We start from the raw sequence: 17,182 nt of genomic DNA on the forward strand, positions 1-17,182 counted from the left end.
GTTGTAGTACAAATTCAGCATACCCCCAGTGTGTTCCGTTTTCTGAATACAAGAAGCACCGTACTTTAACGGTTATAGTACAGATTCAGAATACAGAGTCTTCCGTTTTCTAGATACAGAAGCACTCGTATCTTGTATTACAGTCTCTCTTTTACAGTCGTCCGTTCTACGGAAATGACCGTTCTTAATTTACGGAAGATTGTTCGGTCACAAATTACCACCAAATTTTCTGTAAAGTAAGGCAAATTTTTTTGCAGTGTAACGTATCGGCACCTGTTCGTTGCCTTGCAAAACAGTGATGGATAAATAAACAAAATGCGACGGCTCATTTCAGGACGCGGTTTCAAGGAAGCGGGTGAGTGTGTGGAAGAGAATGGTAAAGCAAAACCCGAAAAAGTTAATTTAACCGCCTCGCGGCTTGTTTGGCCTGCTGTAATTACTGAACAAAACTGTTTTATTCGAGGGCGATGATCGCCTGAAACTAACCAACTCCTTGCGCAACGTATAAAGATATAACAGAAGGCTTGTCAAAGTAAACAGCGCAACAAACATCCACGCTTTTACGCTGTCTCGTATGTTTTTTGACATATTGCTGCTGACTAGGGTCAACTACTGAGCTGCATTAGGCATCTTTAATTAAGGGATGCAAAGCGGCCAACGTATCCAAAGCGAGCACAGCGCGAAGGGCCCACAATGTGGGGCTGCGTCGCCCAACGCTTGAGTGGTGTTTGCCTTCGCTAATCTAAAGCTACCTAATATGGACACGTTGATAACATAAACGTTCATGAATCTCATCTCCGAGACTGACGATGGTCGGTGTAAGCACGCGTGCACACAATTGCACGGCCTCCCCAGCAGCAGACGCACTGGCCATGTCGAGTTAAAACACTTCAGCACGTCTCAGAATAATTTTCACAGTCATGGAAACTAAACTTTGCCACACCGAAAACAACCACCAATTGCAGGCGTGCGTATCTCTACTACGCACCACAAATCGCTTTGCAAAACTAGCGTCGAGCAGCTCATATGTAGATGGCGCCATCGCGCACGCATTTGATAAAACGGTTTTATCGCGTGCTTTGTTATTTTTTCTTTGGATTGTGCCGAAGGTTACATTTGCTAGTTCAATTCGAAGGGATCATTTGACTTCGCGCTGATTATATATATTTTCATATTTCGTATTATTCGCGTCTGTGCAGTAGAAGCGTTTGCTGCGTGCGATCACCCTTGCTCATCGGAAACAGTTGCCGGTACTCGTGACCCCCGGCACATGTAGCAAGCAATGTGAATGTGCAGATCTTCTCGCCATCGTTCAAAAGCATATGCGGACATGTGCAGTAGAGTATGTTGCTCGGTGAGTCAGTTCAAGTCTGCAGGCTGCAAGGACGATGAAATCTTTAGTAAGGAGAGTTGTGTTCCACTCTCCTCGTCGCACTGACATGGAATGGGTCCGCGCCGCATACAACGCACTCGGGGACAAAGCAGCTACCGCTAGGCGACGCTGGTGTGGCGACGCAGCCGGCAGTCCGATTGTCGAACGTACGTGGTTTTATTTTGCAGACTGGAAGATGCCACCAAATTCGCCACCTCGTACGCTCTTATTGGTTTAAGGAGCTCTCTCCCAATTGCTAGCAGAGTAGAATTTAACAGTTTCCAGAGTAGTAATCCCCACTCGAGTTCCGGGACAAGGCGGGCCCGGTTTATTTTCAGGCGGAATATATTGACTCCAGTGCTCACAATAGGACATGATTAGGGCAGACCGTAATATGGCAGTTGTGTGTATATTGGGCTTCGTTTTGCTTTAATCATGTGCCACTATGAACCGCTTCGCGTCATTGTGCAAAGTCGAGGAGTAGACGCTAGAGCATCGAGCAGAGCGACGGCAGCATTGCTGTGCGGGCGTGTGCTCACCTGAACGAGAGCCATGTTTCCGAGTGCAATGTCCCACACCTGCCTCGGCGTGTCCATGTTCCCTAGGTTGGCTTGCGTCGACAGCCTGGCAGCTAGCGTCATCTCCAGATTGCCCTTGAGGCCTAGAAGCGGAGGTACCACGATGAACAGCTCGGTGACTTGCTGGAACGGCGGCCAGAACTGAACCGTGTCAAGAATAAGGCCCGCAAACACCGTACCGAGTCCGCCAAGGAAGAAAGGCACTACCGCCTGCTTGAAGATACTCAACAGCGATTCTTCGTGAGACGTCCCAAAGATGCGCTTTTGCCTACTGCTTGAGGAAGATGAGTGTTCATCGTCGTCTCCGACAGTGTTCGGTTTCAGACGCAGCGTGGTAGGCTCGTTCAAGTTCTCGTCGGTTACGGCTGCGCCGTTGTTCGAGTAATAGACGATACTGTCTTTACGGAACTCTTCTACATTCCTGTAGTAGTCGACACTTGCTCTCCTCGAGGCATGGCCATCGTCCGCTGTGTAGTCGCGATCGTTGCACGATATGACGCCTACGTTGCTAAAGACGTGACCATTTTGTAGTTGGTTACGCGGCTTCGCAGCTTCGGGGAAGGCCTCTCGGTCCATTCTGCTCGCGGTATGGCTGTTGTATGGCTGGCCACTGACGTTCTCACCATCGGTGTCGAAGTCATGCGACAACCTTCGAGATTCGAGTTTGTAGTCCGCCTTGACGTAGACACCGTTCCGAATATCAGTGTTCATCTCTGCATTCACTGCGCTCCCACCTCGGTCAGCCTCCCGGATTCCTGCAGCAAAGAAAAAAACTACATGGAACTGTTTTTTCTGCTCGCCCCGGCTCCACAAGCTCACAATGCGCCGGGGCTGCGATGACAAACGCTCCCCGTGAGACAATGAAGCGGAACGCGTACCGGCTACGAAGCACGCGCGTCCTCGCGATGGGGCGTCCTGCGAATGAAAGGGGCAGCCGCCGTTTCCACGCACCGTCTCGAGTGCGGCGTTGATTGATGCGCAACGACATGAAGAAATGGTGGCGCCACTCGATTGGTCGCCACCTCGCAGCGCTCACGTGTTGGTGTCGTACGGAGGCGACGACGTTTTGCTATTGCGATACTCATTGCCTTCTAGGCAATAAGAAATACGTGCAAATCGCTGCGCTTCCCAAGTAACAAGTTGATTATATGCTATTTAGAGCACACTATGCGCAAAAAATTGTGCACGTTTGTAATAAAAATGGTAATATCCATGTAAAACTCGCATGTCCAGCTAAAACTCAAACGAGATATTTTTAACCTGTTAATGAATTAATGCCGCAAAACTAAACGCAATGCACGCAAGTGTATTTAGTGTCATCGTATGCAACATCTAATCTCAAACATCATTTATGTTTACGCACCGTGCAGGTCCCAAACTTAATCACATGCAATTTTTTGTGGTCAGAAGCTATGCCGAAACACAAAAAGCAGTTCATGCACACTGAGACGTCAACATCGTGATGCCACGAGAACCTGACTGCACTCTAAGCCAAAGGTATGGTATCAGCCTGAGGTATGGCTGCTAATATTTTGATTTGCAAGTGGGCTGCCTCCTACTTTAAGAAAAAAGTTGGAACTAACGGTGTTGCGAACTGCAATGGACTCGCCGTGGTTCCTTAGTGGCTATAGTGTTGGACTGCTACGCCCAAGGTTGCGGAATCAAATCCCGGCAACGGTGGCCGTATTTCAATGGGGCGAAATGCGAAAAAGACTCGTGTACTTAGATTGAGGTGCACGTTAAGAACTGCAGGTAGTCCGGAGTCCCCCACTACAGCGTGCCTCATTATCAGATCTTGGATTTAACAAGTAAAACCACATAATTTTTTTAACTGCAACGGTTCAATGCTTAGTCCACTTTGCATACACCCTCCCTCTTCAAGAACAAAATGCCACATACCTGGCAAGCTCAGCGAGTAATGCGTTTAGGTTACCGCTGCACACAATCCTGGCTGGGAAGGCATAAACACTCGGTCTAAACACAAGAAAGGTTTGCATATTTTGGAGCTTATCTTATAATCAAAGAATAATGTACACACACAATTTGTGGATATTGAACAGAGTTTGCATGGACTGTGATACTTTGTCGCAGTTCACAAGCAGACATTGAATGCCAGTCTCTATATATAACGACAAGAACACTAAGTTCAAGGAGTAAATTTTGCTTTGCATTATTTGTTATCAGTGAAGGGATCAGTGTCTGTAATCACACGTTGATCAGTTCCCTAAATTGGGCAGCGCACACACAAACGGAACACAACAAAACAAGACAAGCGCTGGCCCATGTGTTAGACCAGCGCTTGTCCTGTCGTCTTTGCAGTGTTTCATTTCTGTGTGTGTGTGTTACCCAAGAAGGCATAGGTTCCAATTCGCCCTCTTTTTATCTTATTGATCACTTCACTATGCCTCGCGCTGTATTTGACACAGGCTGACTCACCCAGAGAAAATTTAGCTTGTGCCTAATGCAACCTATTCTTGACGTATTCACACAGGCTTCATATCGGGCACCGGTATTTCGAAGGTAAGAAAAAATTCCAACAATATGTCACTAAATGCGAAGCATTTCCTGGGGAACATTTGCCACTTGGACAGTGTCCGTCCGTCCATCCATCCGTCCGTCCGTCCGTCCGTCCGTCCGTCCATCCGTCCATCCATCCGTCCATCCATCCATCCATCCATCCATCCGTCCATCCATCCATCCATCCATCCATCCGTCCATCCATCCATCCATCCATCCATCCATCCATCCATCCATCCGTCCGTCCGTCCGTCCGTCCGTCCGTCCGTCCGTCCGTCCGTCCGTCCGTCCGTCCGTCCGTCCGTCCGTCCGTCCGTCCGTCCGTCCGTCCGTCCGTCCGTCCGTCCGTCCGTCCGTCCGTCCGTCCGTCCGTCCGTCCGTCCGTCCGTCCGTCCGTCCGTCCGTCCGTCCGTCCGTCCATCCATCCATCCATCCATCCATCCATCCATCCATCCATCCATCCATCCATCCATCCATCCATCCATCCATCCATCCATCCATCCATCCATCCATCCATCCATCCATCCATCCATCCATCCATCCATCCATCCATCCATCCATCCATCCATCCATCCATCCATCCATCCATCCATCCATCCATCCATCCATCCATCCATCCATCCATCCATCCATCCATCCATCCATCCATCCATCCATCCATCCATCCATCCATCCATCCATCCATCCATCCATCCATCCATCCATCCATCCATCCATCCATCCATCCATCCATCCATCCATCCATCCATCCATCCATCCATCCATCCATCCATCCATCCATCCATCCATCCATCCATCCATCCATCCATCCATCCATCCATCCATCCATCCATCCATCCATCCATCCATCCATCCATCCATCCATCCATCCATCCATCCATCCATCCATCCATCCATCCATCCATCCATCCATCCATCCATCCATCCATCCATCCATCCATCCATCCATCCATCCATCCATCCATCCATCCATCCATCCATCCATCCATCCATCCATCCATCCATCCATCCATCCATCCATCCATCCATCCATCCATCCATCCATCCATCCATCCATCCATCCATCCATCCATCCATCCATCCATCCATCCATCCATCCATCCATCCATCCATCCATCCATCCATCCATCCATCCATCCATCCATCCATCCATCCATCCATCCATCCATCCATCCATCCATCCATCCATCCATCCATCCATCCATCCATCCATCCATCCATCCATCCATCCATCCATCCATCCATCCATCCATCCATCCATCCATCCATCCATCCATCCATCCATCCATCCATCCATCCATCCATCCATCCATCCATCCATCCATCCATCCATCCATCCATCCATCCATCCATCCATCCATCCATCCATCCATCCATCCATCCATCCATCCATCCATCCATCCATCCATCCATCCATCCATCCATCCATCCATCCATCCATCCATCCATCCATCCATCCATCCATCCATCCATCCATCCATCCAGCCGCCTATATCTTCGTGCGCCCATGGTCGTTTCGTACTTGTTATGTACCAAAATTTGCATAGTATAACAAGAGTGTATGGCGAACACAAATGGTAGGTCATGACATGAATATCATGACATGCGTGTCATGGATGTCTTGAAACAGCCGCCTACACCTTGGAATGTACCAAAATTGGCATAGTATGACAATAGTATATGATGAACATAAATTATAGGTCATGACATGAATGCCATCACATGCGTGTCATGCAGGTCATGAAATATCCGCCTACGTCTTGGAGCTCTCATGATCGTTTCGCTAACTTGGTTTTTGCCAAAATTGGCATAGTATGACAAGAGTGTATGACGAACATAAATCATAGGTCATGACATGCGTGTCACGTAGGTCGTGAAACAGCCACCTACGTCTTGGTGCTGTCGTGGTCATTTCGTTAACTTGGTAGACTCCCCGCACACTGCTTCCCATAACATCGATTACCACAGGGCTTGCGATCTGCCAGCGTTTTTTGGACTGATGAAAGCTCTCACCCACCTATACGGAAGTTTTATTCACAAACAGTAAATGTCCGAAACGGCGAGTTGAGCGCATTTTAGGACGCGGCCTTAGCCTCTTGCGCATGTCGGCGGAAGGATGCGATCATCGCGAATGGGCATTTTTTTTGTCTGGATAACACGCCACTCCACATAAGACCGTGAAATACAGTTTCTTTCCTGGTGAGGAGACGCTTGGCGCGTTGAGTCGTGCGGATGTGCTCCGTATGGGCTCCCGAGTTCTTGGTCTTTTTCGAGCGACTATCTGTACCAGCAGACCCGGACCTACCCCCACAAGGTCACAGAGAGTGCCTGGGACCCTGCCGCTGTTTTTCGAGGCCCGCTAGACCCCTTTTTGGCCTTTTAGGGGCACTTTCGTTCACCGGCCGCAACTAGTCGAGCTAGGCCTACTTCAGGCCTAGCGCGATTAGGGACGCTATCGGCCCCTCGAGCCGTCACCGACACTGTCGCAATGGAGTACGCCGTAAACGGAGAAGAAATCTCCCCGGAGAAATATGAAGACCGAAGCCTATGGATACAGGCTGCCATCAAAGCCCATGATCGAGCTCGCCCCAAGCATGGGAACGCCAATGCCCAACAGGATGCAGCTATGACACCGACGGACGCCACCGGCAAGGCCGTCTAGACCAGTGGGGTGAACGTATCGATAAGACGCCGCCCATATAAAAGGAAGCCGCTCTCGCGTCTGCCAGAGAGCGACTACAATATCGTACACCGCCCGAGAGGCGGACTTCGGCTCCGAGACCAGACGGCCACTACCCAGCCCTGTGCCTGGACATCGGAGTGAACTTTGGCGAAATCAAGCAACACGACCAAGTAAGGATCAATCCTTTGAACAACTCCTTTACCGTGAGCACCCCTTCTATGGAACGCGCAGGTAAATACGCGGAATTACATCATATCAAAATCCTAGACCAAGTCTATTTGACGTGGGCCTACGTAGCGGCACCGGACAACAGCATCACGGGGATTGCGTATCACGTTCTAGAAGACCAAAGCCACGCCGAGATCATGGACGACATCGTTAAAGTCAACCCACGGCTAGAGATTGTGGACGCAAGAAGGATGGGAAAATCATCAAAAGCCCTGCTCATCACTTTCCCAAACACCAAGAGAGTCCCGGAATCCATTCAATTCGGCCGAGGAATCCAGAACTGCTATCTCTTCAGACTCAAAGTGGAAGCATGCTACAACTGTAGAACACCGGGACATCGCTCGGACGTGTGTCCGGAAGAACGAAGAAATCTCTGCTACAGTTGCGGCGATGAGCATCCGGTCCAAGACCAGCCCACGTGCACGCCGAGGTGCATCCTGTGCAAGGGAGAACACTTCGCGGGATCCAGACAATGCAAGATCAGATACGAGAGACCGCCCGCCAAGGGAAACAAGAAACGAAATTGCAAACCTCAAGTGGAATTTCATTGACCGGAGGGACAGGGAGCGCAACCTGCGCTCCCGAAACAGAAGCAACAGCGAGGCAGAAGCAGATCGAGAAACCGAGCCCAGGGTAACGACCGAGGAAAACGAGACCGCTCGGAGTCCTACCCGGCGCCACCGAACGCCTGGCGGGAAGGAGCACCACTTCAGGTGAGCGGGACACCGCTATCCTCCCACGAGAGTAATGAAATTAAGGAACTTAAAGCAATTATACAAAACAGGAAAGAATAATTCAGGAACTAATGAAGGCAATAACGCAACAGCAGCAGGAAAGTAAAACACATATTGCTCAACAACCCGCGATCTTAACACAGGAACTGCGGAGGGCATCCCCCCCCCTTCAAACGCATCCTCTAGGGCACCCTCACCTGCAAGAGGATGACCGGCAAAAAAGAGGTTGATGGAAGACTCAGAGAATCACGAAAAACGGAATCATGAGGAAGTAATGAGCCTATTAAGAACAGTGGCAATGAGATTAGATTATATTGAGGAAAGGCAAAACAATATTGAAGCAAACATAGAAGCACGCTTCACAGCTATCAGAAACGAGACCAGGGAACCATATAAAACCTTAGCAGAACAAGTAAGAGTCCTTACAAACGCAGCAAAGGCTACAAACGAGCTAGTACAGAAACATGACAAGCAGTCCAGCGGGGCCCTTGAACGGCGCTGACGGAAAGAAACGCTCTGTCTCTTTTTTAGGCAATCCGTCGGCCCTGCACGGGAACGAGATGAGGCACGGCAAGGAGCAACAAAAGATGCAGTGATCAGCGTGACCGGATGACGTAATTATCGGCAGCGAATGAGCAAGTGACAACCGGGACCCTTCACGCTTTAAAAGAGACGCGGATCATCGCATCGTTGCAGTCCAGCGGGGCCCTTTAACGGCGCTGACGGAAAGAAACGCTCTGTCTCTTTTTTAGGCAATCCGTCGGTCCTGCAGGGGAACGAGATGCGGCACGGCAAGGAGCAACAAAAGATGCGGCGCGGCAAGGAGCAACAAAAGATGCAGTGATCATCGTGACCGGATGACGTCATTATCGGCAGCGAATGAGCAAGTGACAACCGGGACCCTTCACGCTTTAAAAGAGACGCGGATCATCGCATCGTTGCAGTCCAGCGGGGCCCTTGAACGGCGCTGACGGAAAGAAACGTTCTGTCTCTTTTTTAGGTATGAACTCTGAATCTTTTTCATCTTGCTTGTTTTAATCAAAGGGGCGTTGCTGGACTGCACTTCTGCTTTGTTTGTACTGTTGTTCCGCTCTTTGACTTTGCTGACGCGAGTGAAATGGAAAACAACCCTGATTGTCTTGTGTGCATGAAGGCTTTTACATCCGACGAAATTTTATGTGGTCTATGCCATAATAAGTACCATATAGGTAAATGCGCAGGAGTAACTAAAACTGCCTATAAAAGCATGAGCGACTCTGACATTGATTCTTGGACATGCCAGACTTGCAAAGCGGCCGACACTCGGGCTCGCAAGATAGCGCATGAACAGCATAAAAACGAGAATGAAAAGGCAGTGATGAAAGAGCCTTCCTTGAACGATGTCATTGCTTCAATTGAGTCACTGTCGTCGAAGTTCAGCGATATGATGGAACGCCTAGCAAAATTAGAAAAAACTGCTGAAACACAAATGCTGAAACATAATGACACACTGTTTAAACTGGAGGAACAGCATAAGCAAATTGTAGGCATGGAGGGTTCACTGGAACACATTTCTTCGCAGTACGACACACTACTGAAAGCGATTCAAACGCAAAAGGAAGAGATTAAAAATCTGCAGACGACAACCGTGAACCTAGGTGCGAAATCCGACAGTATGGCAGATGAGGTCACGCAGATTAAACTAACGATTGAAAGCGTAGAAGAGTACTCTCGGAGAAGTAATATGGCAATCCACGGAATACCTCAGTCAAACAATGAAAACCTCACAGATATCTTGAACAATTGTGCTGCCAAATTGGGTCTGACTAAGCCAATGGACGGACAGCTACAGGCAATTCACAGAATTAGACTTCGGACAGGGGCAACTCCGCCTACACTGGTTAGGTTCTCTAACAGTTCAATTAGCGATGCATGGCTAGCCAAAAAACTTCAGCTAAAGTCCGATAAAATCTTCATTAATGAAAACCTGACATCATATGCGAGGAAGTTGTTGTGGATGGCTAAGAATGCAGCTAAAGAAAAGTCTTACAAGTTTGCGTGGGTGAAGAATGGCAAAGTATTCGTAAGGAAACAAGAAGGAGCCGGTGTTATCAGAATTGAAAATGAAGCGAGTTTATCCAAAATGACGTAGGCATGGAAGTAGAATCTAACACAATTAAAGACTGGGTAAATTACCGACAGAGATACACCTGCGAGGAATGAAAAACTGCATGTCTTGATCTGATTCATATTAATATCAGAAGCATACACAAACATTGGGATCTATTAGAGCTTTATTTGGAGCCATATAAAGACTCCTTAGATGTGATTATCCTGACCGAAGTGAATGTAGACGAAACCAATGCTACGTTATATCAAATAAAAGATTTTGAACAATTTTCGGTATGCCGTCACGAGAGAAAAGGAGGAGGTGTTATAATATACGTTAGGAACAATTGGCTATGCGAAAGACTGACCATAACGATCAAAGAAGCAGAGATGCTGCTCTTATCAGTCGAATGTGCACGTGCATCATTCATAATCTGCGCTATCCACAGGCCACCAGACAGAAATATAGGCATATTTTTGGGGGAACTGCAGCATCTCTTAATGACACTAGAGAAAAAAGATAACATAATTCTAGTAGGTGATCTCAACATAGATACTTCTACTACTAAAAATTATGTCAGCGACTATTTGACTCTCATTTCAAGTTACGGCTTGGAAAATAACATCACAGGAATTACACGAGAAGAATTCTTAGGGAACAAACTTACGACGTCATGTATTGACCACATGCTAACGCGTGTTTCTAGCATGCAACCTGTAACAAGTATTGTAAAAGAAAAAGTTGCTGACCATTATTTCATTGCTCTCACAATATTTAGTGAAGACTTAACGAATTTACATGCGGAAACTAAACAGAAATTTCACATCTTCGATAACCAGAAGATTGATAGATTAAGTAAGGAATATCATTGGGACTCCTTATTAACACTAAATCACTTACAACCATACGAGAAGCTAACTGGCATATTTAAATCAATTTATGATAAAAGCCGAAAGATAATTACTACGAAAAAAAGGAAAATCGAGAAACCATGCATTACTAATGAAATGAAAGAGTTAAGTTACATCAAAGAAAAGCTGTGGCGCCGAAGTAGGGCTAATCAATCAGACGTGCAGTTAAGAGAAGAATTTAGGCAAACAAGAAATAAGCTAACAGCTTCACTAAGGCTAGCAAGGAATAAATACTATAGTAATAAGCTGAACGAGTGTAAATTTAATTTGAGAAAATCGTGGAACATAGCAAATTCCCTAACAGGCAGACAAACGAAACGCAACATAGACGAAACCATAAGAAATAATTTCCCCAGGAGACAAATGGATGAAATAGCAAACGAATTTAATAACTGCTTTGCTAATACTGTTCAGAAACTTAAGAAAAATTTCCCTAGGGGTACAGGTGGCATCCCAATCAAATCAAACTTCAACTCTGCATATCTGAGTGAGGTAACTGTTCTAGATGTTTGGGATGCAATAAGGTCATTTTCCATTACTAGAATGCCAGGATATGATGGGATTAGATTTCGTGAGATATTTTTCAACTTTGCTTGTTTGAAGAGTGTGCTGCTATATATTTACTCTGAAGTTTTTAGGACGGGTCAGATTCCCAACGCAATGAAAATAGCTATGATTAAGCCAATTTACAAAAACGGCAAAAGGCAACAGTGCGAAAACTACAGAGCTATAGCAATCTTGCCGACATTGTCGTGTGTTCTAGAAAAGCTTATGCACAAGAACATGGTTTCCTTTTGCGAAAAGTTTCATCTGTTGTCTAATTCACAGTATGGGTTTCGTAGCAAGAAAAGCACAATCACACTACTAGAGGACTTTGCAGACGTAGTCAACAGTGAAATAGATAAAGATAAGATAGTAATTGGTCTTTTTTTTAGATCTGAAGAAAGCTTTCGACACGTTAGATCACGATATACTCCTTGATAAATTAGCTCAAATAGGAATTTCATAGAGGTTTTCATAGAGGTTTTTAAAGACTACTTCAAAAATCGTTATCAGGTCATTCGAATTCAAAATATAGACAGCGAGTTAATACACATAAAGCATGGAGTCCCACAAGGATCCGTACTAGGCCCGCTACTTTTTAATTTGTATGTGAACGATTTAGCCCATCTAGCGCTAAACTCAAAGATATACCAATTTGCGGATGATACTGCTTTAATATTACCCCATGACAATGTTAATGCATGCGTTACTTTGATACAGGACGATATATACAAAATAATGGCATGGTTTGAGAACAACTGCATATTTGTGAACAAAGCAAAAACACAGTTAATCTGTTTTCACAGCCCGCACAAAAAAGTGCAGCTAACTGCACATCTATACCTGCATAGTGAATACTGCATTGTATGTACTTGCCAAAGTATGCAGTATGCCACAAAAATAAAGTACCTTGGTGTTATTTTCGATGAATATTTCTCATTTGTCCATCACATACAATATGTAGTTAAAAGACTCCGAGCAGTATGTGCAGTCATGTACAAAATCGGATCAATTATGTGACGTTCGGTTAAGAAAACTCGCATATAAAGCTCTAGGGGACACCATATTACGATATGGCATTACGATCTACGGACTTGCTTCGCCATATAGGCTAAACGTGTTAAATAGAATAATACAAAAAATAACGAATAATATAGCATATGGAACAAACAGCAATTCCACCGGCCACAGTGAGCTGATGGCAGAACCTAGTATATTTGATGTTAAACAACTTTTTCTCTCCGTGATACTTACGAAGCATTATTTTGATGAATCATTTAAAACAAAAAACGTCAAAACCCGCGATCTGCGCAAGACTGAAACATTCGTTCGGGCTAAAGCATTCACGAACTACGGTAAAAGAACGCGATCATTTTATGTACCGTTCTACTTCAATAAAACACAAGTTCCCAAAGTATCATCATTCAGGAAAATAAAAGATTTTGTGCGTCACACGGTTCTGACAAGTGACTGGGAATAGCAGAGGCAAAATATGTGGCAGGAATTTTCTGATGAACTTTCGCTAGCAATTGCATAAAACGGACTAGAGTATTGTGTTCTTTCTATGTGTATTTTGTTCTTTTTTTACTTTCCAATAGTGTTTGACGATTGCTACTTTTCCAACACATTGACTTCTGTATATGATGAAATATAGGGATGTGCTGTACATTTATTTTGCTGTTATAATCTCGTAACAATATGTATTTGCTTGAACTAGGCTCGTGCAGGAACAAATACAAGAAATTAGACGAGCGATGAAGAAACAGGGTGAGGGCATGGAAGTGAGGAAGGTTCGAAAATGTGTTGTGTTGTGCCTTGTTGAAGGCAAATACACAGTGGTCCGCATAAAAGCATCGGTGCTTTCGCGGACTACAGGTTACTACTTGTGGTGCATACAAGAAATTTAATTTTGCTATTGTACATTTATTTTTTCTCCCTTCCTATTGTTCCTCTGTTCTTAGAGCACAAGACTGTGAGATTTGGGCCAGAGCACTGCCCAGTCCCGCCCAAAAGTGTCATTGCTTTGGCGGGCTGAGAAAATATATGACTGTATGTTTTATGTCCTAATAAAGAAGAAGTCGGATGCCCTCTCCGACTTAAACGTGGAGGAGAGAATATACTCATACATCAAGGCTTTTCTAACAGACAGAACGGCTCAAATAACATTCGGAAGCATCAAGTCTGATACACCACAATTAAGAAGCAAAGGCACACCGCAGGGGTCAGTGCTGTCACCCTTTCTGTTCAACATAACCCTCATACCCATGGCCAAGCTTCTCGCCGCCATACCAAATTTATCGTCGGCACTTTACGCAGACGACATCACCCTCTGGACAGTCAGGGGAAACGAAGGTGGTATCGAGAGCACGCTACAGACGGGAGCGAATATAGTGACCGGATGCGCCAGGTGAGTCGGACTAACGTGCTCGCCACAAAAATCCGAACTCCTAGTTATCAGACACAGACCTAAGAAAAACGATCCCCCGGCAAAATTGGATGTTAAAGTTTACGGTATAAAAGTTCCAGAAGTACAAACCTTGAGAATCCTGGGAATGCACATTCAAAATAACGGGAAAAACACAACTAAAGAAACTAGTCGCATGCGTTGGACAAACCAACAGGCTCATAAGACGAATAGCTAATAGACACCAGGGAATGAAAGAAACATTTGAGGAGGCTAGTGCAGGCTTTCGTGCTCAGCACTATAGTATATTCTCTCCCCTATCTCAAACTTCAGGCAGCGGGAAAGAACAAGGTTGAATGCCTCATAAGACAATCGTACAAGGCAGCCCTTCATCTCCCGAAGTATACATCAACAGAAAGGCTGCTAATGTTAGGCATACACAACACGCTTCCCGAGCTAGTCGAGGCGCACAGAATCGCACAGTACGACAGGCTAACAAAAACACCCACGGGAAGACACATTCTAAGGACCTTGGAAATCAGGCAAGAATGCATAGGGACGGATGCCGTGCAAATGCGTAGAGACATACACAAGTATCTGAGAATAGATCGAAAAACATGCATCCCGAACACCACGCAGCAAGGAGGAAGGCGAGAGCCGAAGCCCTCCACAGGCAAAGTTAAACCGCAAGGAGGCAGTCTGTACGGTCATTGCAGAGCTTTGTGATCACGATGGCTTTTCGATAGGCGTCGTGGGCATGGAGCTAAAACCAATCTCAGCCGCCTCTGTGAGGAGCAACAAGGCACACGAGGCGGAGGAAGCGGCCATCGCCCTAGCCATTATAAGCACTGAAGCCAACACGATATTTAGCGATTCGAAGACAGCCGTTCGAAACTTTGCAATAGGGGGGGGGGGGGGGGGGTCCACAAACCCGCCAAACCAAATCCTAAAACCGCAAAATTTCAACGCCAGACCCATTAGAATCATATGGGTTCCGGCCCACGCGTCCCATCCAGGGAACGAGGCGGCCCACAACATAGCCCGAGGTTTCGTCAACCGGGCAGTGGGCGAGCCAGTCCTGAGGTCGGCCAGTGAAACCTTGACCACCTACCCCCAAATAACATATTACAGAAACAACAGAAGGACGCTCCCGCCGCCGGACAAAAGCCTTAATAGACATCAACAAGTGGCCTGGCGGAAGCTACAAACCAACACCTTCCCCAACCCCTATATATACTCCAAGGCCTACCCAGGAGTCTACACACCCGAATGTAAGCTCTGCAGGTTCACAAAGGCAGATTTAAACACATTTTATTCGACTGCGACAATCTAAAACCGAAAAGAGAATGGCATCTCTCTAACGAGCAACAGTGGGAGGATGCGGTGTCCAGCTCGGACCCGGCGGTTCAACTGCAGGCCGTCAGCTGGGCTTTGGAAGTCGCCGACAGACAGGGCCTCACGACCATAACAGATGGCACTAGAGCAACTGATCGGACGGCCACCTCACGCACCCTGGAAGCCCACTAAAGTCAACCAAATCCTTTATGTTGACGAAATAAAGTTACCACCACCTTTCCTGGTGATCACGAGGCTGCCATGTGCTTCACAAGTGCGCCACAAGCTACATTTTTGATTTTGACATAATACAAATTTTGGTTCTACCAGTTTTTTAAGGCGAAAGCCTTTGGTGTCGATGTGGGCGGTGACTTCGGCGAAATTGCGCCGTGACGGAAAATGACCGACGCTGCAAAGAGTAAAAACACGTCAATGAATGCTCGAATCGACGTCACATTTTTATAAAGTTTTCTGTTAAGAAAGTAATAAGTGGCTTTCAAAAAATATATATTCGTTTCCGTCTGGGTGGGAATCGAGCCCAGGCCGCCGGGGAGCGAGACGAGCACATTTCCCCCGACGCCATGGCGGCTCCACGGTTCTGGCTGACTACAGTTGTGCCTAGTGCGTGCCTGATTGCACACGCCTCATCGCAGCCATCTCGCTGACTATGGGCGTCTTGCGCTGGAGTTTGAGGTATAGTAGCGGCACCTGGTGGCGGCGCGGGAAACGACATCTGGGTCATACCAGCTTGCGTCGTATTGAACCCTGGCTGTGGCGCAGCAAGTTTCTAGGCCGAGTTTTGCATCGATTCGCACTTTTTCGGCCCTGTTGCGATTGCGAAAAGGCTCGTCACTTCTCAGAGACCACGCTGCGAGCTCGCCGCAGCCTATAGTTTAACGAAAACGGACTCTCCGTGTGCCGTGGGACGTAATGCTACGAGCAGAAGGAATCGGTGACGCCGATCCGGAGAGACCTAGCCCAGCCTCGAAAAGGCGTCACCGTCATTACTTCTGCGTCGTGGGCTGCCATGAACAAGAAGGCCTGAATCCCAACATCAGATTCTACCGTTTTCCTTCAAGGCCTCACGAAGTGGAGCGTCGGGCGCGCTGCAGAGCTGCAGTTCGTCGCGCTCAGTAAGCGAAACTTCGCGCCATGCTGACTGCTTCGCCTGTCTTGAAGCTTGCTTGATTATCTGCGTTCTAAAGTTCGGTGTTTTGCACCTACAGTCCCGACAGCAGACCGACATAGCAACAGGCATGGCTGGTAATTCACGATTCGAGACCCGGCCACAGCGACAATTAACAATTCGACCGATGCGAAGTGGTGAAGTGACCAGGTGTGTGCAAATGAGCGCAAATGATCGGACTCATTCGATGACAATTCACTACTCCACTACGAGCAGTACAGGTTAAGAGAGTTAAATGCGCTCATCCTTGATCTCAAGCCAGCACGTTGAGGCAGCGCAGCAAGGCAGTATTGATTGCAGCACATCGATGTTCGAGCGCTGTCATTAAAACCTACATCAAGCGAGCAGCGCACGAGCTCGCGCTGCAGCGCGATTCGCACGTACGTGCGAGCTCATATGCATTGCATCAGTTATTACCAGTTAATAAAAGCGGCAGATGGCCGGTACTACAACGCAGGCATAACTACTTGTTTCGCGGCATGTCGAAAGACGGCTGCCGTCGCGGCGCGTACGATCGTGCGTTCGAGCAGTTCGTACATCGCGGCGCGTACCGTCGTGTGCTCGAGCAGTTCCGTACACATGATGCCTGCTTATCGCTGCCG

The 17,182-nt window shown here is 47.1% G+C and overlaps 1 protein-coding gene across 9 annotated transcripts in view; it reads right to left on the minus strand.

The window, feature by feature from the left end:
- Positions 1-17,182, minus strand: part of LOC142584667 (solute carrier family 41 member 1-like) — a 590,717-nt gene that overhangs the window by 388,662 nt on the left and 184,873 nt on the right. For all 9 annotated transcript variants that reach the window (XM_075694835.1, XM_075694832.1, XM_075694836.1 and 6 more), the window contains one exon: positions 1,912-2,705. In XM_075694835.1, coding sequence (XP_075550950.1) covers positions 1,912-2,661 — 750 coding nt within the window. In that variant the 5' untranslated portion in view covers positions 2,662-2,705. The remainder of the gene's footprint in view (positions 1-1,911; positions 2,706-17,182) is intronic.

The sequence above is a fragment of the Dermacentor variabilis genome, chromosome 6, assembly GCF_050947875.1.
Source record: "Dermacentor variabilis isolate Ectoservices chromosome 6, ASM5094787v1, whole genome shotgun sequence".
Classification (NCBI taxonomy): domain Eukaryota; kingdom Metazoa; phylum Arthropoda; class Arachnida; order Ixodida; family Ixodidae; genus Dermacentor; species Dermacentor variabilis.